The following is a 27,364-nucleotide window of genomic DNA, read 5'->3' on the forward strand; positions in this document are numbered from 1 at the left end:
GACCGTACTTACTGCCACTGAGTTGCACACTTGAACATGGTCAAGATGGTAACTTCTTATGTTTTGTGTATTTTACCATAACAGAGAAACACGCCGAGAGTTTGTCTCGCTGAGATGAGCAAACAAGAAAATGTCTCTGAGGATTTCGTTTCAGATTATATTTGTCAAGGAGACTACAGTAAATATTTTTCCCATTTCCTGATACAGCAGTTGAAGATCAACAGCTTGTCCCAGGTTTTAGGACTGGTCGCTGCTCAGACCTCAGAACTAGGCAGCTCTGTGGCCAAAAGTCGAAGCTGTTGCAGGGGACCTGAGCTTCAGCCTCTGTCCTCTCTCTGTAATTGCTGATGGGCACGCTGAGAGGAGAATGACCTTCAGACCAGTCTCTGACACTCATTTTTTGATAACATGGCTGTGCTAGTTCGTTCAGAGTCAAAACGTGGCCTCCTCCAGGCGGACCCAGGGAGAGCTTAAATTTAGCACTTAAGGTGTCTGTCTTCATCTTCGTTGCTGTTTCCTGCCATCTCAGCATGAGGTCCTGATACCGGTTGGCTTCTTCATAAGACTAGCTTGCCGAAGACCCTTTTCCAAGGAGCCTTGTCTAAAAAGCAGAAATTATACAAGATTTTTTAAATTTAAGTCAATTTTGTCTGCTCTTTAAGAGAATGACGGACCAAAGGGTTGTCGTGATTTAAAAATGGCTTTATTCTAATACCACTCCTGGAGTGGGGAATAAGGGAAGTAATTTCATTCCAGATAGTTTACCAGTTGACTGCCTGAGGCTGGCTCCATCCCTGGCCACATCTATAAGCCAGAAACAAGACCTGCGTTTTGAACTTAATAGCCTCAAGAGTCAGTGGCCCAGAATGCAAGGTTAAAAACTGGTGGTCCTCAGCCCAGATGTGGCCTGCAGATACGTTATGTTTGATCCATCCAGAGTTACCTTTTTTTTTTTTTTTAAGAATTGAAAGGATTTCACCTGAGAATTCAGAGTTTGAGCTTCTCTTGAAAATGGGGAAGACTGGTCTGCATTGCCCTTGTTTCTGGAGACAGGAGCAAATGCTCCTTTTGATGGGCAGGCAGGTACTGCTGTGTCGGCCTCTTTGCACCCCTGGCAGGGTGACCGTCCACACTACTTGCTTGCCCTCCAGGCCTCTTGCCTTTGTGACCTCAGTCTTCTCCTGATGTCTCCTCCAGCTCAGTAACTCTCATTACCGATGATAATGATGCAAATGTGGTAGATACTGTAAACTCACGTTATCTCTAGACCCAGAAACAGTATTTCCATCCCTCTCGTTTATGATAATGTGCTCAAAATAGAAGAAAATTTTAGTCTGTCCAGTCCTTTTTCTGATGTGGGAGAATTCTCTCCATTTGTGGATTTTCTTTTTCAAGTCTAACCTGTTGATGTCTGTGTACCCAATCGTAAATACCCCCAAGCACGGACAAGCTCGCGCTTGACTTCAGTATGTGGTTTAAAAAATTACCACCTTCAATTTTTATAGTAACATAATCTCTGGACAAATTGCTTTTAATTCAGGCTGTGCCCTGAGCACAGATGTACCATTAATTTCAAGTGTAGTCTGACTTTTATTTAGATGAATGTCTAGAGCCGACAGTGAAATGGCTATCAGCTGTAGGTTAGTATTGATTGTAATGTCTCTGGAGTAAATTTAAAAGCTAGTTGCCACATATGTGCTGCCTAAATGGTAGACTTGAAACTCATGATTCTCAGTACCGTTAATTGGCATTAATGCCAATGGAATTAATAGCTTAGATCAATAATGTTGACCTCTTCGGCATACGTGGACTGGGTGTGTTTTGGTGTCAGGGAACAAGGCACAGTGTGCACCAAGGTCTCATTTGGACCACGTCTCTGTGGATTTCTGTTCCTGAAAGATCAAGCTGGTCTAGGCTGAGGGCTGATCCAAGAAGCTCGGCTGACTGAACACGGGTCAGCTTGCTCCCTGTGTGTGCCTAAGGGTATAGCTGGGGGATGAAAGGAGAGAGAGGTCATTCTGAATGATCTTGGCAGGTGCCATCTTCTTGAGAAGGCCGCTCACATGTGAGGCTTTCACTGCCTTTGGTTAAGACCAGCCATGAATTCCCCGTAACCACAGCTCCTCTCTCCTGTGTGACTGTCACTCCCAGTATTTATTCATTGATGGGTGCATTGTGTTCAGGGATAGCTTTATGATTAGCGTCTCATAAGGTCTCAACTTTCTAAGCAGTTCCTTCAACTTTGAGTGTGCCTCTTAGCAATTTTTAGTCATCAGATCTTGCTTAGACCAGGGTTTCTCAACTCCTGAATGTTACCATTGACACTTAAGGCTGGATGATTGTTGTTAAGGGCTGTCCTGTGCCATCGTAGGATATTTAGCAGCCTCTTTGGCTTCCACACACTAGATGTGTGTAGCAACCCCCCCATCCCCGCCTTTTCTCTGCAGTTGTAACAACTAAAAATGTCTCTAGATATTGCCAAACGTCATCCCTGGTTGAGAACCACTGATTTGTAGACAGTAAAGGGTCGGTTCCTGACCCCTCTTTTTCTTTACTACTGCATGATATTTGATGTTTTACTAAAATGCTAATTTTTAAAATGCCATTTGGAATAGCCTTGGACCTGATTCGGTGCAAAATATTTGGATCAGCACACTCTAATGTAGGTAGAGGACTGACTTACCTTTAGAAGTTGCTAAGTGGTGAAATTATATTGGTTGAAATCCATTTGGGTTTAGCCAGTTTCAGTGATTGGAGATTTTCACAGTGACTTGTTTATGGATGCTAGTGGGGAGGAGCTCTATCTGTAAATCTCATTATTAATAAGGTTACTTCAAATAATGTATGGGATAGGGGCAGCTATGAGGGAGAGGGCCTGGTTTGGCAGGCGGAATAGAAGATTCCTGAATTTGGGGTTAAATGTTGCATGTTGATTTAATTAATTAATTATTCTCTCTCTCTCTCTTTTTTTTTTTTTTGCTTTTCCTTTACCAGAAACCTGAGTTATAATAAACTTTCTGAGATTGACCCTGCTGGTTTTGAGGACTTGCCGAATCTACAGGAAGTGTGAGTGTTTTCTCCTAAACCTCCAGTTGGGAGTGGGGGACTAAGAGCTCCTGGGGAAACCCTCTGCCCTCCATCCCCCCCCAGCAGCAGTCTAAAGGTGCAAGCAGGAACGTGTGCATACTGGCCGCCATGACGGATCATACTGCTTCCTGAGCTCCTTCCCTGCAGCCCCTCCCTCCTTGTGGGCAGGCAGCGACGGGTGCGCTAGAATCCTGGAGAAATCACGGGGATGTGGGGGACGGATAGGAGGTTCCCCTCCCTTGTGGAAACCTCGTGGATCCTTTGTGTTGGCACACCTGACTGGTACTTCCCCTCCGTTGTCCCGGGAGGTAGAGCAGCCTGCTCGGCAGAGGCTCATGCACCAGCCCACCGCTTCTGCTTCCCGGGAAGCACAAGTGTAGAAGAATGGACACAGAGGCTGGCTTTTCCTCTCTCATCTCCAGACAGAGTAAGGCTTTATCACTGCCTGGGGTACTCTCAGCCAGCCCCCTGCTTCATGCAGGGTCCTGTAAATCAGGCCTCCCTCTTTCCTTCTTCTTGACTGTAAATAACTCTGCTTTTAACAGAGATGTCGGGGTTATCAGGAATTTTAGTTTCATAGGGACTTTAGAGAAACTTCTGCATAAGTTGTGCATATAACCACTGCAGGAAATTTAGAGTCTAGAAATATGTGAAGACTAATTCAAATCAGCAGACATAATAACCATTATGAATACTTAGTGAAAAATACATACCTCTACATGTAGAATTTGGGGATCAAACTGTATATGTATCTTATAGTTTTGTATCTTTTCCATACTTAACCCTCACATTTTTGAATACTTTATCATGTAAATTAAAAATTTTTAAATGTGCCACTTAAATTTTTATTTATTTATTTATGTACTTCCATTTGAGAGAGAGAGAGAGAGCATGAGAGGGGGGAGGGTCAGAGGGAGAAGCAGACTCCCCACTGAGCAGGGAGCCTGATGTAGGACTCGATCCTGGGACTCCAGGATCATGACCTGAGCTGAAGGCAGTCACTTAACCAACTAAGCCACCCAGACTCCCCCACTTAAATTTTTATGTAAAACTACCACACATGGATATTCCATAAATTATTCACCCCATGCTTCTATTGTCAGTGATTTTTATTAGATATTGTTAGATAAGTGCTTTACACATTTTGGTCATTATATGTAACTGATAGAAGTCCTTGTTTATTCTTTGATTTCATTGTTGGATGATTTATCTAAAGGAAACTTAATTTCATCCCTTAGTGCAATTGGCAGAATACCTGCATCCCCTAGCCCCATCTCCAAATTCTCCAAATTGTGGTTATGATTTCCATGTCTCTTTAAAAAAGGTTTAAACTTCCAGAGTTAAAAGAACTTCATAGTTGGAAGGAGCCCTTGGGAATATTCTGTCCAGGACCCTAGTTTTCCTGTAAGGTCAACAGCCGGTGGAGGGAGCAAGGAAGTGTGAGGTGGGCTGCTGTGCTAATTTGACCTAATAAAATATCCCCTTCTCCCTCCACCTTGGCTTTTCTCCCTCCTCAGAACTCCTGTTGGATTTGTGAGCTGGATGAGGCCCCTGACCGCATCCTGAGCTCTTTGTTTTGTGTGTGTCTACTCTCCTTCGTCCTGCTAATATTGCACTCATGAAGGTTGACCTTAGCTAGCCATCGTCCTGAGCACTGCTGTACTCCTTATTGTCACTGCCACCTTCTCCAGACAGTGGAAGGAGCCGAGGCATGGGGGCTTGGCTGGGATTGCATGCTAGCAAGTGGTTGGATGGGGCCTGCACCCTCCCGCCCCCCAGTCTAACTCCTGTGCCATGCTTTTCTGTGGCAACACTCCCTTCCCACGTGTGGGAGGCGTGAAGACAGAGATTGCATCTTTTGGTACAATGTGGTGTGGAAAAAACACACACGTTTTGGTAGCAGACAGACCTGGATTTGAGTTCTGGTTTTGCCCTTTGCTGGTCTGTGCCCCTGGACGAGTTACTTAGTGCCTCAGTGCTTTTCCCTCTATGCAACGTGGATGTATGAACACATGACCAATGGTACTAGAGTTATTAATTGGAGGTGATGTCCAGGGCTTTGCACACGGGGAGGCTACTGAGTGTTATTTCCTTCTGCTACATTTGGAACACATAGCCCCCCAAGCTGGGTGCGTTATTGAGAAACAAATCCGTGAGGGCCAGTTGGTTGGGACTTTTACCACCGTGACTGCCTACAGTCCCTAGGATCACCTGGGATGGACAAGACAAATTCCCCGGAGCCCAGAGCAGTGGAACTTCTCACTGATGCAGATCCAGGCCTTTCCTGGAGGGAATTCTAATCCATTGTGGAGGCAGATGGTAAAGGGGCTGTCAGGAGTAAGGGGTGGGAGGTGGGAAAGGATATTGAAGAAAAGAAAAAAATCGTAGTTGACGTACAATTGCTTCTAAATTAAAACTGAGTTCAGGGCTTTCCCGGGAGCTGTCAGCTCTCCTAAATCCGCACAGCCCTCCCTCCGAGTCTGGAAGCCTCGGCGAGAGGAGCACCACAGGCTGGCAAAACAGTAGGTCGTGGTTTAGCAGTGGTTTTATTTTGGAGGCCTGGAACCACAGTCCATCGTGGCTCACTGGAGAGAGAAAGCAAGGCTGATGGAGGCCCCTGGAGGCCATGAAGATGCTTGAGCAGCTGCTGCCAAGCCACACGGTCTGCACTGCCCACAACTCTGAGGAAAGCCCACCAGGGAGGGCCTCCAGCCAGGGGTCCTGGACGGCCAGGCTCCTCTGTTAATAAGAGGGGCTATTTATACCATCCTCTTTAAGAACTGCGTGCAGGTCACGTGCTTGCCGCCTGGTCCCAGAATGCTCACTGTGGGTGCTGCTGTGTGCTTTCCAGGGCCGTTGACCTAAAATGTTCCTCAAGGTGGCCGGGAAGCCTGAGTGTGCCCTGCCTTTGGGTATTTATGGCTCACCCTCTGGTGTCTCAGGATCACGCTCCCCCCACCCCAGTGTGTGTGTGTGCAGTGTAGTGTGTTGAAGGGAGGGCTGAAAGAACCAGGGGTATCTTTCTGAGGCACTGCCCTTTGGCTGCGAATTCCCACCACCTGTTAAGCATTTACTCTATTTCTGGCTCGATCCTAAGCCACTAGGTTTAATTATTTCAGCCGGGTCCTGCCACAACCCTGTGAAGTTGATACTGGTGTTGTTTACATTTTTTTGTGGAGGAAACTAAGGCACAGGAAGGTTAAGTGACATGCTGAAGGCCCTTCAGTTGCTAAAGGGTAGGCTTTGGGTTGAATGAACCCAGAGCTCTCTGATTTGCAGATCCGATCTGTAAAAATGCCCTCCGAGTAACCCCTGCTTGGCTACTCTGTCACAGTGCCTCGGTTTCTCCTTCTAAGGTGGAGCGATACTTGAGTGCCTTCCTCAGAGGCTTGGCATGTGATCCAGTGAGATATGGTGCATGGCAGCGTTCAGCAGAGAGCCTAGCGCACAAACTCCACACTTACTATTATTGTTCGTAATTGCTGACTTATTTATTTATTTGACAGAGACAGAGATAGCGAGAGCAGGAACACAAGCAGCGGGAGTGGGAGAGGGAGAATCAGGCCTCCCGCAGAGCAGGGAGCCCGATGCGGGGCTCGATCCCAGGACCCTGGGATCATGACCTGAGCCGAAGGCAGACGCTTAACGACTGAGCCACCCAGGTGCCCCCGTAATTGCTGACTTAAAGTAACTATCCCCTCAATCCCTATCCTAAAGGAAGCACATCTGGCCATCTGGTATAGAAACGATGTTATCAGAAAGTCTTGCCAGAGGAATTATTTAGTATGCCTTATTCTCGAGGAGCTAAAAGCCCTCGTATAGTTATTGATGAAGCAGCTTGGACTCTAAAACCTGCGCTCCTACCTCTTATTGATGACTTTGTCCCTTGTAAGAAGCAGAGCTAACTGAAGTCGCAGCCTCCTGCTCAACTTTGTTATGAACGGCAGCTTCCTTGCCTTTGGCACCACCCGAAATGCCTCCCCAGAGTGGATTGGCTAAATAGATGGTCATTCATTCATGCCGACAGAGGAATACTTTGCAGCTGGTCATGAGAATGAGGGAGATCGTCAAGATATATTACTGAGGGGAAAGTGCGCTCCCGAACAGTCTGTATAATTCACAAGCATCTGTGTAAAAGAGAAACATGCATGCATCTCTCAGAGCTGGCAGCCGGCGCTTCCTCTTGGAGGCCGACCAGGGGACTGAAGTGCAAGGAAGCTTCGTTTTTCACTGTATATTCCTGGTTTTTCTCTTTTGAAACGGTTTGAAAATTTTACTGTGTGCTCACATCAGCTATTCAATAAATAATACACGGCAATTAAAAAAAAAATGGACCCCAAAGCCCTGTAACCCAGAATCACGCCTTGGGTTTGTTTTTCATTGTCTGTGGAAGCCTCATTTCATTGAGATAATAATAAAGTACTCTGAAACACCTTTCCTAACATTTTGCGTCTTACAAAATAGAAGAACTTCCTTTCAGCAAGCTGAGTTATGGAACATTTCAGAGAGAGCCCAGAAGGCCCATGCTCACCTTACAATGGGTGAGCTGGAAAAGGCCCACCTCTAGGTTCTGCCCTGGGGTCAGGCAGTCCATGGAGCCCCATTTCCCTTATTTTACACCTCTTCCAGCTCCAGGGTTGGACTACAATTCGTGGTCTCATGCACCTGAGGGAGGCACTTCTTGGTCCTGAATCATCAGGAAAAGTTAGTTCAAGAAGCAAGACATTTTAGAAGGATTTTTAGGGCCTTGGGTGGGATCACTTCTGGGGAAAGTGTGAAGGGTAGAAAACTGCACAACCCTAGATACTCAGAAGATTTCATCAAACCCCGTCCTAAATTCCTAGTTTCCTTATTCATGGAGACTGTGCTCAACTTTCCCTCCAAGCTCTGGCCGTGCTATTTTTGACTGGTCTCTATTTCAGGCTGGCAAGCTGGTCGTGTCTCAGAGCGAGTACGGTCTCCACTGCCTTCTGAGGATACTGTTCTCAGGGCCCACAGAAAGAAAGCCAGTAGTGGTAATGCCAACTGACTTACATTTAGCGAGCGGTGCTTTTTACGTAGGAACGATCGAGAGGTACGTGGGCCATGCAGCTCCTCTCCTTTGGATTCCGACACTGTCCCCTGCATAAATCGAGCAGCCCTGTTGGGATCAGAGCCTGTGATCTCTGCCTAAATCTGTTTACTGCCACTCTAGATATAAAATGCCCTGTTCATCTTTAGCACTGGTCCGCTGCCCCTGTGTGCTCCGCTTCCAGCATTTTGGGCAGGATTTAAAATCTTACCGAGGTGCCGCTTTTCCTTGTTCATTTATTTCTGTGCAGTAGGGCCGGCCTGAGGCCGAGGTCGTTCGGCAGAAGTTCCCCTGCAGAGAAGTCCATGCTGTCTGTTTCAGGTTGAGCATCAAGTCTGATCCTAAGCAGCCCGAAGCACAACCACCATGTTAGCTGAGGGTTTAGGAGCCTCCCGGCTTGCTGGCCTTGCCACTCGGGGCTCGCCTCTGTTTGGCAGCCATTCTTGGGTTCAGCTGTTGCTTGTGTCACCCTCTAGTTGTGTGGCCTTAGCCTCGTGATTGCAACTGAAACTTGACTTAGAGCCCCTAGCTGTAAGGTAGGGACCCGCACGAGGACCTGGTACCTGACTCAGAGTGGTAATGACGAAGTTGCATCACACGTGCAGTTGCTGCTGTGATTACAAAGAAACGGAGGGTAGTGAGTGGTTAAGAAGCTAGACTTGGGGGGCGACACTCCCTGGGCCACTACCACTTACTGTGGTGACCGTCAAATTAGTCAACACCTCAGTGTTTCCATTTCTTCCTTGGTACAATGGGAATGTCCATGGGACTTACCCTCTAGGGGTCTAAGGATGAGTTAGCACACTGGAAAGCTCCTAGAGCCATGCCTGGCATATAGTAGCCCCTCCGTAGGTGAGCTGCTGCCGACATTATTATTAGCACCGTCATCGTGTTCTAGAACAGATCTCTAGGCACTGAAGTCGTCTTACAGAAGCTCCCTTATTGGCAGCCGGCCCTGACCTTGGTTTTCCTTGCCCTGCAAGGATCTGAGGGTCTCCTCGAGTAATAAGTCCATTGATGGTACCATGAAAGTGTATTAGGAGAGATTAAAACCCCTGGAGAGTTTTCATCATCCCTGCACCAAGATGGGAAATGGATTGCTGCAGGGTTGGAGGAGCGAAGACGTGAAGCAGAAGCAGGCTGATTCCGGGGGCAGTCAGATAAGAGACTGTTAAAGTAATTAATTGTCTACTTTAACACACAGACAAGGGCCCTTTAAGTGAAGAAGGGATTTGCCACATGATACGGATCTGCTTTCTCTCTGCCAGATGCTTTAGTCATGAAGCTGTTGAAACAGACGTTCTGTGTCCCACGGCCCAAAAATTGCCAAGCCTCATCTCTAACTGGCTCTGGCACTGCCGAAAGCAAATGGAATAATTCAAGGCCTTTTCCTTTTTTTTTTTTTTCTTCTCTTGTTCACGTCTATAGAAGATGGCAGACAACCAGATTATTCGACTCCGGCCAATACTAGCTGTATACTTGCATGAATGCAACTGTCATTTCTGTGGCCTTGTCTTCAAACAGTAACAAGATGGTCCATGTAAGACACACTCTCTTAAGGGGGGAAAAAAAGGAGTACGATAACCTAGCGTTATCCCTTTGATTCTGCATCTCAGATATGGTTTCCTTCCAGCCTGTCACCCAGCAGAAAGCTGGGTCCCTGTGCTCTGGCTCTGTTAAGGATTTTTGGGCTCACTTCGCAAGTCTGATTTTGGATTCTCTTCCCAGATTTGGAAATTCATGTCCATGTAAGGAGGCTGGATTGCAGAGCCTCTGGGGGCAGACCCAGCGAACTGTGTTTTGGTTTGCGGGCTTCCTCTTTCTTTTTTTTTTTTTAAAGATTTTATTCATTTATTTGACAGAGAGAGAAAGAGAGAGAACAAGTAGGCAGAGAGGCAGGCAGAGGGAGAGGGAGAAGCAGGCTTCCCACTGAGCAGGGAGCCCGATGCGGGGCTCGATCCCAGGACCCCGGGATCATGACCTGAGCCGAAGGCAGCGGCTTAACCGACTGAGCCACCCAGGTGCTCCAACGGGCTTCCCCTTTCATGAAGAGATAAGAACTCTGGAAATACAGATCTAGAATGCTGGAGCGGGAAGGGGGCTTTGGAGAGCATGTCCGGTCTGGGGAGGATTTTCAAAATGTCTTTGTGCAAATGTGTGTGTCTGTGTGTATGCATTCCTGGAAAACATGCCTGGAGGCTTCATCCGAGTTCAGGGAAGCTGGAATCACACATAGATGAGACTCCCCAAGTCCACCTTCCTCGTTACTTGTTGCATAGCTGAGGCACTGGAATAACTGGCCCACATGTCCCGAGGTCCTCGGAACTCTGGGCACGGGGGAGGCTCCGGCCATGGTATGAGGGCGCTGCCCTTTGGTGACACCAGAGCTGTGATTCATAGAATCCCGTGTCACAGACATGGAAAAGCAACCTGGAAGGGATGGTCTTTCTCCCCATATCCTTTTCTGACTCTTTCAGCCCACAAGGAGCATCCTCGTCAATGGTCTCAGGGCACTTTTGTTCTGCATCACATGTCTTGACCTTTCATCACTGTTCCCTGTTTGTCAGTGTTGATTTCGGAGCTAGATGACAATCTGGAAGACAGGTAGCGCCCCCCCCCAACCCCGCCGCCGAGTGTCTGTTTCTAAACCATATGTGTGACAAATGGTTCGTTTTCGTGAGCTCATGTGACTTCTCTACCTTTAAAAACTCTCTTTTAAAATTCTTTATCTTTTGGGGCGCCTGGGTGGCTCAGTCAGTTAAGTGTCTGCCTTCGACTCAGGTCATGATTCCAGAGTCCTGGGATGGAGCCCCGAGTCGGGCTCCCTGCTTAGCGGAGAGTCTGCTTCTCCCTCTCCCTCTGTTCATGCTCATGCGCGCTCTCTCTCAAATAAATAAATAAAATCTTAAAAATAAAATAAAATTCTTTATCTTTTATTGAACATTGCAATATCATCTTCCCATGGCCAACTCGGCACTGTTCTTTGATTTACTTTGTATGACATTTTTCAAACTGCTAATTTAAGTGAGAAATTTCTTCTTGTTGTTACAGGTACCTCAATAACAATGAGCTGACAGCCGTGCCATCCCTGGGTGCTGCTTCATCTCACATTATCTCTCTCTTCCTGTAAGTGGTGCCACTCGGGGAACCCTGGGCTGGGTTGTGAGGCCGTGGTATTATCTTGCTGACATTTGGTGGCAGGAAAACTTGTGTCCCTGTGCTCACTGGTGTAGAAGTCTTTTTCCACAGAGCCCTAATGCTTGTGACAACTGCCTTGCTTGCTGTTTTGGGGTTTGTAGGATGAAAACCTGGAAGACTCACCTCACCTAATTTGGGGGGAGGTTGGTCTTTTCCGTGCCAAGAGGTACATAGAATTAATAAGTGTCTTGGTCCTACTGGGTAAATTGCAACTTGAAGTGAATGAACTGCAATTAAAGGAAGCCTTGTGAATTACAAGACAGCAAGCTCCTGTTTGTGGCAATGAATCTGGTCACGTGACCCAGTTCATTTTTACAGCTTTAAAAAAGAAAATAACCCCAGGCCTCTGAAATCAAGCTAAAAGTAAGGAATCCGTTGATGTGGTCAGGTGTTCGACAACATGCTGGAAATGAAAAAGGCTGTAAAGGGGCTTAAATGAAAAAGGAAGGGAGGAGGCAGGGTGTTCTCATCCGAGCTGGTAAGAGTCTTTGCTCCTGAGTGATGCCCACTTCAGCCCTCAGCGGGAGGTGCCTGCTTGTTTGAAACCCACCCAGAGGTCTTTCTAGATGAACCCATCCTGAGTCCCAACAGTTTTCTCAGCCAGATTCTGTGGACAGCCTCCCCCGCAGAGCACCTCTCTCTTCACACTAAATTTCCTTTTTCCGCGCCAGCCCAGCCTATTTTTATTTGATTTTGATTCTGCCGATGTTAGAGCTCGTTGGCTCACCGGCGTGTATCTTTTCTCGACACCGAGGCGTGGCAGGCAGAGCAGAGGTACTTGGTGGGAAGCCGTCATCCATATGATGGCTCTTGTAGCTTGCCCGGTGTCAGGTTTTGGTGGCAACAGGCCCTGTGTTCGGGAGGCACTCCATCCTTACAAGATGGGGTATTGGGCCTAACCCTTTCCAAGCCATTGCAGGATTGAAATAGCACGGGGTTAGAATGGTGGCTCCAGCTCTGTGTCCTGGAGAAACAGCCTTCTCTCTCCCAGCCTCATTGTCCTCATTTACAGAGCATTTCCTTAATCCATTTTACACGTGGGGAAGGTGAGCCACAGGTTTGCGAGAAGTGCATCGTGCGTAACACATAGGAGGTGTTTGACAGACAGAAGCTGCTGCTTCTGGCTTGTGGCGTCCTGTCACGTGGCCCCTGGGGCCCTGGCCTGATCTTACCTGTGGGACCACAGGATCTGGGAGTCAGTCCTTGTTTCTCTGGAGTGCTGGAATGAAGGTTTTAGCCTTTGGTCCCAAGATGGACAGGCAAGGGTCTCACCGTGGCTTTGTGTCCAGCATCTGGAAAGTGTTGAACTGCTGGCTAAATTAAATGAGTTACCCAGACTGGAGGCTAATTAAGGATGTGATGCTCCCTTGTATATTCATAGAGCAAAGCACTAGAAGATGCTTTTAACTTCTTGCTACTTTAAGTATGGTTCCTGGGCCAGCAATGTCCTACCCACACTGAGCTCCTTGGAAATGCAGAATCTCAGGCCTCCACTCAGCCGTGCTGGATCAGAAGCTGCTTTAGTAAGGTCCCTTGGCCCTTTCACGCTCATTCAAGTGTGAGAAGCACTGCCTTCCCTCCCTTTGCTCTTCCCTCGGGGAGGAAACCAGGGACACAGAGAACATCTTTGTGTCACCAACAGGAAACCAAGGATCCCTGAGTTCCCTGTAAGTTGCCAAGTCGAAAGGAGGAACTGAGACTGGACACAGATACCCGTGCGCATGCTCTTTTCCTTTATCTGCCCCCACACACTGGGTGCGGGAGCATGGCAGGTGACTCTGAACCCCCCTGGTGCGAGAGATGGGCAGGGCCCCCAGCTTGTCCTGGGGGCCTGTCGTACTTTGAATCACGCCTTGCTCTGCTGACTAAAAATACATTTCTGTTCCTTGGCCCAAGAGCCTGGAGCTGTGCGGCCAGTTGGCCTTGTTCCTGCTATTCCAATTAGACAGCATTAAACTATGTAAAGCAGGGAGAAGAAATAAAGACTCCCTCCTGGTTTTGAGTGAGTTTGGAAAATGCAGGTTAGTATTGGCAGCCACCTTTTTGGCCTGACACTGGTCTCCATCTGACTTGGTCAGTGATTTCTCTGAAACCACAGAAACTGAAGGGTGTTGATGTTCCTTTTCTCTGAGAGGCCTGTGTTCCCTGGATCCAGTGCCTGCAAAGTCAGGTTAGCAGTGTGACATTTGGGTAGCAGGATTATGGATAATTTTGCTATCATCCTTCATGCCTTTCTGTATTTCCCACGGGGACCGTGCAAAGGACAGAGACGAAAGTAGCAGCAGGCAGTGGATGAGCGTGTCCTTCCAGGCTGGCCCAGGAAGCACTCAGCATCTCTGTTCCCAGGATAATTCCCATCCGTCAGGCTTTGAAGAACTTGCTTTTGCTGGTGTGTGTGGCTCTTCAGAACCACTGAATTTTAAAAAGTGTCATATGTTAAACAAATATGTAGTAGGTCCCTTCTGTGCCCCTGTGTTGGGGCCCAGAGGCCATCTGAGAGTGCCCTAGCACAGTGTGTGAAGGCGCGGTAGGTCAGCGAGCTCAATACATGTCTTATTTCATGCCCTAACCCCCAGATTTGCATTTGCATCTCACCTTCCCATTGTGGGGGTGCACCTCTGTGCATCTCCGCCTAGAGGATCCAGAAAATAAGCAAAATGTGCAAAGAGACTCTCTGGCTGAGGCCAGCTGAGGTAGAGGAGCTGGCACAATTTTGGGGGACACGTTTATAGGTGGGGCCTCAGGGAAAGGGCAGCCCAGGTGTGCGTCCAGCTCTGACTGATGTTGTGACCTGGGACAGGTTGCTTTTATTTCATCTGTTGAATGAAGGGGCTGAGTCAGTTTCATATTCCTTCTGTCACCCGGAAACCGAGAGCGCAGGGGCAGTGAGGTCACAAGAGAAATGACAGACCCCGCCGTGCCGTACGCACTCGTGCAGCGTGCTGGCTTCTGAAGGAGCAGGTTTGTGGTCTGCAGCTCCGACACCTGTCAGTACTGATGTTTGCCTCTGAAAATCAGCTCGTCATTGCCATGCTTGCTTTCCAGTGCCCTGAGTCCCCGTCCGTAACCTGGCTCCTTGCTCACAGGACAGTGTTCCGAGGCCCCAGACGTCAGCGCCCTCCTTCGCAGGGGTCACAGTAGGGGCTGCCCAGGGTGGGGGGGGGCGGTTTGTTTTGCGTCCGGCTTTACTATCAGGGTCTCAGAACAGACTTTTGCAGAGTTTTGGGAACTGAAGTAATTCAGTAAAATTTCAATTGGTTAATCCTGTCTGATTAAAGGAATCTGATTCAATTAAAGTATTTGTCAGAGAGCAGATTTATTTGCATCATGTTCTGAGGATAATGCCAAAGCCATTTGTCCTTACTAACAAAAAAGCATGAAACTCAAGGAAAGCTTTTAATAGGATCGGGGTGGGGAATGAGGGAGCTAATTTGATAAAACAGTGCTCAGAAAAAGAAACAAGAGTTTTGTTAAATGGGAGCAGACTCTGCCGGTAGATTTTTACGTTTCCATTTTGTGTGTGTGTGTGTGTGCATTTAATTTGAAGTCCAGGAAACTCATGTTACGATTCCCACGGCAACAGTAATTTTGTCTGATGCATAAGTGACATTTCTGGTGAAGAAAAATTTCCGCTTTTCCTGTGGCGTTACTGCACTTGTATCATTGAGAAGATTGGTTACAGTGGAAGCGGTTGGATTTTTTTTCAGTGCTGGAGCAAAAAGCTTGCTGTGAAATCAACGTTTGCTTTTGTCTCATGCATGTCAGCTGTAACCTGTTTCCCATCCGGCCCTGGGCTCGGTCCAGGTAACTTCTTTTCCAGTTCAGGGGTGAGTGCATGGGTGTTTTTGTTTGTTTGTTTGAAGTAACCTCCATCCCCAACCTGGGGCTCCAGCTCGCCACCCTGAAACTGAGAGTCGCGTAGTCTGCCAATGGAGCCAGCCAGGCGCCCCACAGTTGGTGTATATTTTAAACCTTGTCCCTTCTCCTCCATGCCTTGTCGTTCACTCTCCATCGCCTTTGGCCTAGATCAGATGGGAGAGCTTGGTGGAGATGACTGGCACACAATTACTTGTGACTCTGTCATAGTCTTATTAAAATTCCTTAGGTTTCTGTCTGATTTGAAAACACATTGAAACACCTTTTACTTCGAGTCATGAAAAAAAAATTTCTTTTGAAAACTTATTCTACTACATCAAAAACTAATGATGTAATGAATGGTGACTAACATAACATAATAAAATTTAAAAAAAGAAAATTATTTGTTCTAAAGATCTTATTTTAAGTAATCTTTACACCCAGTGTGGGGCTCAAACTCACAACCCCAAGATCAAGAGTCGCATGCTCCACGGATAGAGCCATCCGGGTGCCCCTCGAAAACTAATTTTTTTAATTGAGGTAAAATTAACATAACAAAACTCGCTGTTTTAAGCATTTTAGAGTATATCATTCAGCAGCTTTTAGTTCATTCTCGTTGTGCAACCATCATCAGTTCCTAACTCCAGAACATTATCATTACCTCAAAAAAAAAAAAAAAAAAACCCCATACCCCATCCCTTTTCTCTCAGACTCCTGGCAACCACTAATCTGAAAATTATTATTTTTTTTTTTGGAGAAAGTATTTTTCTCTCATGTTAGCAAAATGTATTTGGAAGACTTAGAATAATTTAAGTAAAAATATCAGAGGTGGATGTCAGTCTCCATAGTTATCTATTTTGCTGTGACCTCTTGTCTAAAGAAAAATGGATTAAGTAAAAGGGATGGTATATTTAACATCTCTTTATTGTAACTTCCGGAGAATAAAAACCTGGAAAGAATGAAACCTGGTGTCCTGTCTGTGACCCCACTCAGAGCCAGTTAAGTGGAAGGAGCCCTGGGTGGAGTTGAGGGTGCCCGAGGCTGTGAAGGATGGAGCGCTCTTCTTGGCTCTATCTTCTGGGGAAGTAAAATCAATAGCAGTTCTTAACTTTCTCGTGCCTGCCTGGTAAACCCTCTAGAAAAAAGGGGCCAAATCAATCTTCTTTACAGGCTCATTAAAGCAAAGATCAATTCACATTAAAGTGTAATTAAAGAGCAGGCCTTGGAGGGGAGTCAGTGATGATTTAGCCGTGGCCCCTCAGGGTTGAGGGGAGGAATTAGTCTCTAAGAGGGTCCAAAGCCAGAAGCCACGGAGAAGGGGACCCAGAACTCAACTGGCTCATCTTGGGGACTGGAGCTAGGCTGTTAGTGATCAGGCATACAGCACAGGGGAAAGTACACTGAGTAATAAATAGCTGGTTGGGGTTCCTAAAAGTGTGCGTGCGTGCATGCGCACGCGTGTGCGTGTGTGTGTTTCCCCCCTTAGTGAGCTGGGATGAGGCCTCTTGCCTTTCTCTTCACTTAGCTGCCTTTAAAACTTTCTCCATTTTGCCTCACCTGGAGGAAGGTCATCATCTGTAGACATAATATAAAATTGATGTTAAAACCTTTGTTGTTGTTGTTGTTTTTACACACCATGTTTATCCCCAGAAGTATGAAATAACGTGGGAACCTTGAGCAGTCATTTCAGATGGTGAAGCGCCTTGTGTATAGATATGTAGCTGGACCTGGGGGGCCTGTAGGTGTGTGTGGGAGCTGAGGTAGGTGTCGCAGTTCTCCCAAAGGTAAAGGATCATCCGTCCTTCCTGTAGAGGAATTTGCGAAACCATCCACAAATCATGAGGCTAAGAGTGGACATAATCCAGTTTTGTAGAAAATGTGGAACTGGGTAGCCCTTGCCCCATTCTGCTTCAGAGATGCGTCCTCCCCTGAGAAGCCCATGTAGCCATGCTGGTGAAGGAAGGCCGGTCTGTTTTGGCGTTGGTGTGCAAGGATACCCTGTCTGGGCCGTTGGTGGCATTTTATTGCCTTCTCCTCAGGAGTGTGGAGTTAATAGTGACTGAGACACTTTAGGCAGAAACTGAACAAAGTTGTGTTTAAAAAGTCCCAAGTCAAATTTTGAGTGAACGTCTTTGCTCTGTGGCCCGTTCGTTTCCCACACGCTAAATGGAAGCTACGGCCTTAGTCAGAAAACAGCGCATTATGTATAAAAAGGGGGCTCAGGTTCCTCTCCTGTGTCTTCAGAGCCGCGCTCACTTTCCGCCATGTTTGTCTGGAGTGTCGTTGGTGTGAACTGAATCTTTGCTCCAGATGAAACAGCATACCCATTCACTCGGGAGATCGTGATCCCCCCCCCCCCCCCCGTCACCTCTGTGATTCTCAAACTGAGCCACCTGTCAGCATCCCCAGGGAGGCTTGCGGAGACCCAGATGGCCAGGCCTCAGCCCGTTTCTGATCCAGCAGGCCTGGAGTGCTACTAAACAATTTGCCTTGCTCCCAAGTTCCCAGGCGCTGCTGCTGGTCTGGGAACCCACCTTTGAGAACCACTGCCTGCACTTACACAGGGATGGGGGCGGGGCACTCCAAGGTGTGGAGTCCTTACAAAGCTGCTTAGCTTTCGGAGCGCAGTAAATTACTTAAAAGACAAGTTCCTGATGTTGCCGGCTTGGGACAGTGGGGCTCAAAAGCCTGGTGAGGTATTTACTTCTGGGGAAGGTGCTGGGGGCAGAATAGATTGGGCTGTGGCTGTGGGTTTGAGGCTCATGGCTGTTATAAATTGGTCTCTGCTGAATCTGCTGTGCATTGGTGATCACGCAGATCTCCCCAGCAGACCTTCCCCAGTTACTGCAGAGGCAGGGAGCGCTTAGGGAACAGCCTAGCCTGGCAGGCGACCTGTGTGTGTGGGTATGGGAGGCTCTGCGGACCGCCCTGCCCCCCTGGGCAGGAAGAGCCAGTGCCGGGAAGTGCTTTTACACCACTTATCAGTCACTATCAGATAAATCTTTGCCCTCGCCTAAGACATGAATGGTACTGCTTTGTTCCAGGTGCAAGTTAAAGGGAGCATCTGAAAGGTGGGCAGTCGTCCCCTGCCCTCTTGGAATCAAAACTCAGGGCCCACACCTGCCCACCCACCCACCCACTTACTCACCCCCTGGTGTCCCTGCCTTCTGCCACTGGGAAGCTGTCGTCCTGGTCATCCGTGAGCAAAAGAGATAAACAGGGAGGAGGCTGAGGTGGGTTCAGGATGGAGACCAGGGGCTCAGAGGCAGGGCTGCTGTAGCTTGCTGTGGGGTGAAGCCACACAGACTGGGGTTTCTGCCCCCAAGGAACTCACAGGCTAGCTGCAGAGCAAGATGGGTAAACAGACCATCGTAATGCAGGCGAGGGAAGGTCTACGGGGTTCCTCACTGCTGTCACTGCTGGGGTGGAAGAGGGGGGAGTTTCCCCATGGAGTGACATTTTAGCTGAGGCTCCCCTGGCCTGGATGTCCTTTCTCTCCCCCCACACGTGAGTCTAAGTTATAGGCACACCTGGCATGCTAGACCATTGACCAACATGTTGGGTACTTGGAGACGTATTCACAGGACATGGCTCGTTCCCTTTTAAGGCCCATGGTCCCGTCCCCGTCTTTTGCTTTGTCAGCAGGCAGGCTGCTGTGAAGAGCCAGCAAGCTTCTGTTGGAAGGCCGAGCAGGACCCCTGGTTCTAAGAACTACGGCTTCATCAGCCGCTGGATACCGCCAATGAGCCTCAAAATAGAAAATTAAACACCCCGTTTACAAGGAGAGCAGCTCGCTGTCCCGGAAACTTCCCAGGGGTTCTGTCGTGCAGACTGCCTCTTGCCCTGAGTCTAAGGGAGCCTTTTGCTGGGAAAGGAGCTACAGTGGCCCCCACTGCAAGCCTGCCAAATCACACAGTCATGACTTGTCATTTTCCTCTCTTTGTGAGTGGGGGTGGTGAGGCAGCCAGATGAGCGGTACATCTGCAAGTCATTTGCTGAGAAAGTGAAGCGAACACCAGCTGTGGGTCTGGGGAGCCGAGCAAGGGGAGGCCGGGGAAACAGCGTGCTTATGGAGGTCACAGTCTTTTTTGGGAGCTCAGTAGCTTAGGTTCTGTGGTTCAGAGTTGGCTTTCTTTGTGTGTGTGGCTCTTCCCTCCTCTCTTTCTCATTTCTTCTGGTGACCATGTAAGCTTGAAATACAGTCCAAGATCCAGTGAGCACAGGGAGGCCGGTGGGGTGTGGACGTTCTGGGAGGGAAGCGCCTCTTCTTGCAGCCGTGGGTGCTGAAAGCCCTCCGGAGCTCTGTGAGCCCCAGCCTGGAGGCGGAGCGCCTTCTGGGTTGCTCAGTCTCCCGTGTGAAAGGAGCTGGCCCCTGCCCATATCAACAGTCTCCTTCCAAATGGAACCATTTCCTCCTCCTCCTCCCCCTCGCCCACTTCCTGCAGGTGGCTTCTGTAATCCACTTACCACTGGGGAAGCCTCAGGAGCGTGTGTACCTAATCCGAAAATGGCTGGCTCGACTTTGACCCGCGTGGTGACCTTGCAGAGAAGGCAGGGCCTATTATGTCTGCTCACACCTGGGAGCCATTTCCAGCTTTTATAGCCCAAGTGGAAGAAATGTGTTTGCATTTATGCCGGGCCTTCCTTTTGTAAGGTCTGTCATTGTTGGGTGTTAGGGAGGGAATGTGAGATTCACCCTGCTTATTCAAAGGCACGGGTTCTGCAGGATAGAAGAGTTTACTCATTGTATTGAGTCACACAAGATTGCTGTTTCTTTGTAGTTCAGAAGTGATCAACACATCAGCTGTCTCGGGGCACGTGGGTGGCTCTTCGGTTGTGGGTCCAACTCTTGGTTTCGGCTCAGATCATGATCTCAGGGTTGTGGGATCGGGCTCTGTGTTGGGCTCCTTGCTCAGCACCGAGTCTGTGTGAGACTCTCTCTTCCCCTCCCCCTGCTCCCGTGAGCTCTCTCTCTGGAATCAATCAATCTCTTAAAAAAAAAATCAGCCACCTCTTAGGGCTCCACCTTCCGAGATGAAACATGGCAGTAGTCAGTGTATGTGGTTTCTTGACGTTGGAAGGCATTGTCCTACGTGCCTTCATGGGCCTCATTTCATTGTAGTGTCTCTGTGGTCCCAGGAGACAGCATAGGGTCTCTTTTAAGTTCCTTTTGCAGATGAGGCACCTGAGGCACAGAGAGGGCCAGAAACCTGTCTGAGGTCATACAGGAAGTGGCAAAGGTGCATCTCGATTTCTCTCCACCTTTGGGGTTTGTATTCACTGTATAAAAGGAAGTATGTGGCCTGGGAGGGTGTTGTAATCTTAAGTGCTGACATATCAAGTTGTGTAAGGAGGGGAAGCCTGGGGGCGGTGGCCAGAGGGTGTGGATGTAGCTCTGGTAGAGGGTCTCTCAAAGCCGAGGGCGTGCAGGCTCGTGCCTCAGCAGTGTTGCCCTCAGGTGAACCTACTTTGGGCAGCCCTGGGGTGATGGCCATCAGCTGATGCAGAGTGACCAGAAGCCCTCCCGTCACCCCGAGATCACACCCGCAGGTTAGTTATTCTGAGCTGATGCTGGGCGTTCGAGGGAAACTCCGTTTGTCTTCAGGTTTCTGCAGAGCCAGACACGTGGCACGCTCGTGCCGGCAGCCTCTCGGAGAGTGGAGACCTGCCCTCGAAGACCTCACTTCCAGCCGAAGTCCTGCGGCTCTTCCTCATTGCCTGGACGCCTTTCAAACCCAGACAGCTGAGATAAAGGTGCCAGTTCGTGGTTCGTTCTGTCCAAGTCCTTCAGCCAGGACACAGAAAAGTGTGTGTGAAGGCTGGTAGCAGGCCGCTGTGTGGACACGGGGTGGCCGTCCTTGAGGCTCCTGGTCTCTGCTCAGCTGGATGGATGGAGAGTGTCTTTGGGGGCTAAGAAACATTTTATTGTCGGGGAGGGACCTGAGAGGGCTGCTGGGAGACGAGCTTGTAGAGACCCAAGCTCCCTCCCCAGACAGCTGTAGGAAAAGGCAGGTGCAAACGGGTCTTTCCAGCTTACCTCCATACCTGCCCCGTAGAGCTTTTTACGGGGAGGGCTAGTTCTGCAGAGTGCTTAAGAGAAGGCTCCGGATCGCACGATCTCGGTGTAAGCCTGCCTTCACCTTCGCCCTTGTTGTGTTCTCTTGGCCTCACTTGGCTTACTCCTACAGAGGGACTTGCTCATATTGAACACCACGTGTGCTCAATGCGGTGTGTACTGTATAGTGAACGTGTGCCGAGTGGGAGGCGCTGCTTAGACCGACCACTCTGCACGGAGCACCCTCTGGCGTGGATGGGGCTGGCCTGATTCTGCCGCTGTGTTCTGAGGGGCTTTGGTGGCCGACCGGGGCACAGGCAATATTTGCAGCCCCTAAAAACAGACCTCATTTGCAGATACCCATTATGGGTCAGTCACTCTCTGGTGATCTAGTGGAAGTTTATAGATCATCCCCGTATTTGTGCGTGTGCGGGCCCTTAGCTCGCTCTTAGGCGAATTCCTGGTGGGGGACTTCTGGAGTGAGTAGAGGCATTGATGTCTCTCCTCTCCTTGCCCATTTCTTTACCTGGGGTGGGTGCAGCAAGCCTCCGAAACATTAAGCAAATATCTAAGCAGGACTCTCATTCTTGGCTGCACGGTAGAATGACCTGAAAAATAAAACAAAACAAACAAAACAAACAACAAAAAAACCTAGATGCTCAGGCCCCATCCCAGGCAAGTAAATCAAACGCCTGGACGGCGGGGTGGGGGTGGTGGTGACGGGGACCCTGGGCACAGGTCCTGCTGTTTTTTTTTTTTGAAAGCTCCCCAGGTCATTTCGATGTGCAACCCAAGTTTTCATGAGCCCAAGCTGGGTGATTGCAAGTAAAACGTATTGTCCCCCCTCCTCTCCTTCTCTCTCATACCTGTCACTGAAAATACCCAGGCTCCCCTGCCTTCCTGCCCTGTGCCCCCCCTTTTTTTCTTTTCTTTTTCTGCTCCAGGTGGAGGGGAAACATTGTTAAAGGCTGACCTTCAGTTTAGCACTTAGGATTCTGGGAGCCCCGTTAGAGGTTTTCACTACTGATTTAATTGGAAGGCACTGTGAAGTTAGCCACGTCATGACTCGGAAGCTGCGTTGCCTTTGGGGTGCATGGGGGCGGGCCTCGGGTCTGCTTGGACGTGCCCACCTCATTTGGTGATCGCGGAACCTGACTGTGGATTTGCCACCTAATTTGGGTCATTTGTTTGCTCCGAAAGGCGGCACACTGGACCATCTCTCACCTGCACTCCACCTGTCAGAGAAGTCCTCTTCAGATGGGGGCAGGGGGACCCTCTTCATAGTAAAATGATAGGCAAAACTTATTTCAGTCTCTTTAAAAACCTTGTACTTTGTAATTCCAGAAGTAAGACTTCACTCTTCTTTTTAAAAAAGAAAATCTATGAATAGGAGCTGTAGAAAGGTGGAGTCCCCTCTGATCCCGCCCAAAAGCTGTACTGGGATACAGCAGGATTCTAGCGCTAACGTTGAGTTTCGATGATCGTGTGATGTATATGATGGGGTTTTGTGAGGGTCGTGTTTGGAATTGGCCCTTCCGTGAGCCAGAAAGAATAACTAGAATTTTGGAAACGAGGGGGAAGGATTCCCTGAGACTTTTTAGAATGTGGTTTTTGTTCCAAATTGAGTGTGTTCTTTTTTTATAAGGAGAAAAACCGTGGTTATCAGCACACACAGTGAAGTTTTTTTTGGCCCCATAATTTTTATTTGGTTCTGGGAGTCCGAGTGAGGACCAGCCGTCCCAGGGGCCCCCCTCCTCCTGGCCTTGACGGCAATATGATCCACCCTTTTACCCCCAACGGCTCCTCCCAGGCCAGGCTGGCCCTGCTCCTCTCGCTCATCCTCCAGTGTGTGTTAACAGGACTTCTCCAGCAGTTCTGTGGTTCCACTTAAAAGTCCAGTACCTGTCTTCACTTTACCCGTTACCTGAGAAAGCGCTCAAACTCCTGAGAGACTCAATACATTGTCTAGGGAGATGGATTCAGAAAGCAAAGTACTGTTGCTGATTATGTCTGTTGTGGACATAATCAGATGGGTTTCCTGTGTGAGGTCAAGTTTCATCTTCTCCCTGCCTTGGTGGCCTCATGGGTCACCTCTGGGAAGAGAAAGCAGGTTGGTGAGGATCCCCCCTTGCTGCCCCTTTGGCTGCTCCTTTGTGGGCATTTTAGCAGACAACCTTGATCCATTCTCTGCCCACCTCCAGCTGGATGTTGCGGTTTAGGGTAACTCGTCTGCTGGCAGGAGAAGGCCCCTCACCTTCCTCTTGTCAGGACGTCACCCAACCAAGCACATCCTACCTCTTGACCCCAGAACGCATGCCATTCTGCAGGGGGATGGGTGCTGGCCCCCGGGGTTGAGGGATGGGGAGGAAGCATCCTTTCTTTCGGTGCACGTGGCCGCCCCCTCATCAGCTCCAGTATTGTTTAGAGAGGAGCCAGTATCCAGCCACTTGACTTCCAGCCCTGACTCTGCCAGAGACCCTGCCGCAGGGTCTTCCACGTGTCCCCTGTCCTTTTTTGGGCTGCTGTTCCCTCATCTGTAAGGAAAGGGTCTGGTTCTCTCTCTGCCACCTTGAACCAGTGTCCAGAATGCACAGGGCCGCTTCCTCTCCTGTCCACCTGTGGGACCTAGCTGTGGGACCCTGGGTTCCTGGGAGAGGCTCAGCTGGTGCTGAGTTCAGTCCAGTGGGCCCACTGAGCACCGTGTTGAGAAGTCTGCTTAAATGATGTGAGGGTTAGCACTCTAGCCGGCTCCTGATGTCCACTACCAAACCCCGGACCTGTAGCCTGTCTCTCCAGGGGGCTCCTCGTGACCTTGGCTCCCAAGATGCCCAGACTCAGCCCTTCTCTTCCCTTTCCCATTCCCTCCCCACGGGACCGCAGGGAACTCCAGCCTCACCCATCCCCACTCCACACCTACCCTGCAGGGAACCGCCTGCCTTATGGTTGCCCTGCAGTCAGTGTTTGGTGAGCAAATGAAGGAAGGATCCCTTTGTGGCTTTCCCATCCAATTGCTAGAGTCTCGGCTCTTGCAGATTTGTCCTGGAGTCCATTTCTTCCTCCTTCCTGCCTTGACCTTTGCATGGAACTGCACAGGGGGAAAGCTCCCACAGACTGTGTCTCTGGATTCCGTGTCTTGTTGTCACTGTGGTCTGAAATGGCTGCTCCTGGCCTAGCCGCCTCCCCCACACTGGTCCCCTCTGTCAGTGCACCCATCACATCTCTGTTTTTTTCCTTGACTCCAGTATGCGGTTTTTGGACATGGGGGTTGGGGTAAGGGGGGTGATGATACTGCAGTCAAATATACCTTTTTTTTTTTAATAGTGGCTGCAACCTGTACATGTTTGAGTGAATAAATAAATGAAGGATTAAATAGGTCAGTCCAAGAATAAGTGATTGTGGGGCATGGGGCAGATACTGGGTAGTTCTAGACATTTATCATCAAGATGAAGGGACCAACTTGGGACAAGTAATAAAAGAAGTGGTCTGTTGGGGGCTCCTGAGGGGTGTGGCTCTTTCCGGCCAAGGGGTAGGACTTTGTTTTCCTGATTTGTTGACAGACTGGGCAGAGTATGACAGGAGAGAAGATGGAACAGAAACTCCTGCGTGGCAGGCAGTGTGCTTTAGAGGGACGAGGGCGGGCCCTGTGGGCCCTGGCCCTTAACCCAGTTCCCCCCCCCGAGTAGTAACATTTTATAAAACTTTTGCAACTAGGATATTGACATTCGCTTGTCTAGGTTGGAATCTTTATCTTGCTGCTTTCTAGATATGAAATGGCTTCCACCCTGGTGCGTGGGCGTCTGCTCACCTGTGAGGGGCCAACAGGTGGTTTGGGGAAAGGCTTTCTCCAAAGTGAAGCTGGAGAATCATGGCAGGTCCCTCCATGCTTCCAGCCCATCCTGACTACTTGTCTGAGTCAGAAAGTTCAGAAATCCCAGCGTTAGAGATAAGCAGGTTTCTTTGCTACAGGACATGTCAGAGCCTTTAATAATGAGGGGGCGGGGCACAGTACAGTGCAACCCCCCCTGCAGCATGTGTTGTGTGGGGTGAGTTGCATTATGTAAATTTACCAAATGCAGAATCGAGCAGAATGAAAGGTAGCTTTATTGGAGCCCTTGTTGATGCCTTTCCTTTGCTGGACCGCTTTGGGAGTCTGCAAGGGCCCACAAGGGGGGATATGTGCAGATATTCCAGAAGTGTTTCATGGAAGTCCTCCAAAGCTAGTGTTCCAGGGATGGTGCTTTGGGAATCTACTCTGTGGTAGTGCAAGTTTGACCTGTGTCTAGGTGTGGACGCCTTGCGAGCCCTGCTGCTTAGCCAGACAGCGCTGGGGCTCGGCTGCCGTGGGGGGCACTGGACTAAGTGGTCACTGCTGAAGCTCCAGACGGGCCACGCTGGTCTTCTAACAGGCTTTATCAACATCCCCCTTCGCACTAGGAGTCCATACCCCTTTGTCCTTTCCTCAGCAGTGGAAAATAATGAAGCAGTTCATGCTTATCCCTGGATTTCAGAAATCCGACAGTGCCCAGCAGTGTTTGGTGCTTGGCTTTCAGAATACAGTCCTACCAGGTACGTTTCTGCTGGTTTGGAGGAAAAGGTGGAGACCAAAAGAGATAGCAGATTGGCTGATTCCACCATGAATTCTTCCGGGGCCTGTATCTGATTCCACAAGGAATGTCATGGCTGTTTTTTGGTGTGTTAAACTTGGTATTTTTGAGATAATTGTAGATTCACATGCAGTTTAAAAAAAAAAAATAATAATAATGTAGGAAGATTCTCCTGTATCCTTAACCCAGTTCTCCCCAGTAGTAACATTTTATAAAACTTTTGCAACTAGGATATTGACATTGATACAATCAAGGTATAGAACATCTCCATTCCCCAGAGAGATCCCTCATTTTGCCCTTTGAAGCCTCTGCATTTACCTTCTGCCCCCACACCCTGGGCAATGTCTGATTTGCTCTCCATGTATATAACTTCCATTTAAAGAATGTGATATGAGTGGATTCACACAGCATGCAGCCTTTCGGGACTGGCTTCCTTTTAGGCAGCATAATTCCCTGGAGAGTCATCTAGGTTGTTGGTGTATCAGTAGTTGCCTTCTGTTGCAGAAAAGTATTCCATGATATGGGTGTATCACACCTTGTTGAACCATTCACCTGTGGAAGGACCTCTGGGGTGTTTCCACATTGGGCTGTTAAGAATAAAGCTGGTATGGGGGCGCCTGGGTGGCTCATTCGTTAAGCGTCTGCGTTCGGCTCAGGTCATGGTCCCAGGGTCCTGGGATCGAGCCCCGCATCGGGCTCCCTGCTCAGCGGGAGGCCTGCTTCTCCCTCTCCCACTTCCCCTGCTTGTGTTCCCTCTCTCGCTGTGTCTTTCTCTGTCAAATAAATAAATAAAACCTTTTAAAAAAAAAAGAATAAAGATGGTATGAGCATTCACATGCGGGTTTTTGAGTGAAAGTCAATTTTCATTTTTCTAGGAGGTATGCTGTAGAGTTGCTGCCTCATATGGTGTGTTGAGTTTTCTAAGAAACTGCCATACTTTTCCAGCGTGGCTGAACCATCTTGCATTCGCACCAGCGGTGTATGAATGATTGGGTTCTCCACATGTGGCCAGCATTTGGCAGTGTCGTGTCTCTTGCCCATTTCCTAATTGGAATCTTTGCTTTTTATTGTTGTTTTCAGAGTTTGTTTTACACACACACACACACACACACACACTGGATATATATATACTGGTTCTTTGTACGTGTGGTTTGAAAGTATTTTCTCCTGGTCTGTAGCTTGTCTTTTCATCACAACAGGACGTTTCCCAAAGCAAATGTTTCTAATTTTGATGAAGTCCAGTGTATTAATTTTTCCTTTTTTGGTTTGTGTTTTTAGTGTCAAGTCGAAGAACTTTGCCTAACTTTAGATCCCAAAGATTTTCTGCTGTGTTTTCTCTAAAAGTTTGTAGTTTACATCTTATATTTGGATCTATGATGGTAGGTTTGGTTTTGTTTTTGTTTTTTATTCCCTCGAAGCAAAGAAGAAAATCGAAGCCTTGGTTTCAAGAAAGAAACCGAGCAAGTGTTGCCTCCTGCAGGAAGCTACATCGAG

The 27,364-nt window shown here is 48.7% G+C and overlaps 1 protein-coding gene across 10 annotated transcripts in view; it reads left to right on the top strand.

Annotated features, from left to right (window-relative positions):
- LRIG1 (leucine rich repeats and immunoglobulin like domains 1) overlaps nucleotides 1-27,364 on the top strand; it is a 111,925-nt gene that overhangs the window by 34,552 nt on the left and 50,009 nt on the right. For 6 of the 10 annotated variants that reach the window (XM_064593976.1, XM_064593967.1, XM_064593952.1 and 3 more), the window contains exons 2-3: nucleotides 2,995-3,066; nucleotides 11,210-11,284. The exons of 1 other annotated variant lie outside the window; for it this stretch is intronic. In XM_064593976.1, the coding sequence (XP_064450046.1) occupies nucleotides 2,995-3,066; nucleotides 11,210-11,284 (147 nt within the window). Of the gene's footprint in view, nucleotides 1-2,994; nucleotides 3,067-9,630; nucleotides 9,699-11,209; nucleotides 11,285-27,364 lie in introns of those variants that run through there. 3 more of the 10 variants (XM_064593956.1, XM_045862003.3, XM_064593974.1) reach the window with 2 other exon arrangements.

Source organism: Mirounga angustirostris, unplaced genomic scaffold (genome assembly GCF_029215605.1).
Source record: "Mirounga angustirostris isolate CCGP_5_RB_7025 unplaced genomic scaffold, mMirAng1.0.hap1 SCAF_1, whole genome shotgun sequence".
NCBI lineage: Eukaryota > Metazoa > Chordata > Mammalia > Carnivora > Phocidae > Mirounga > Mirounga angustirostris.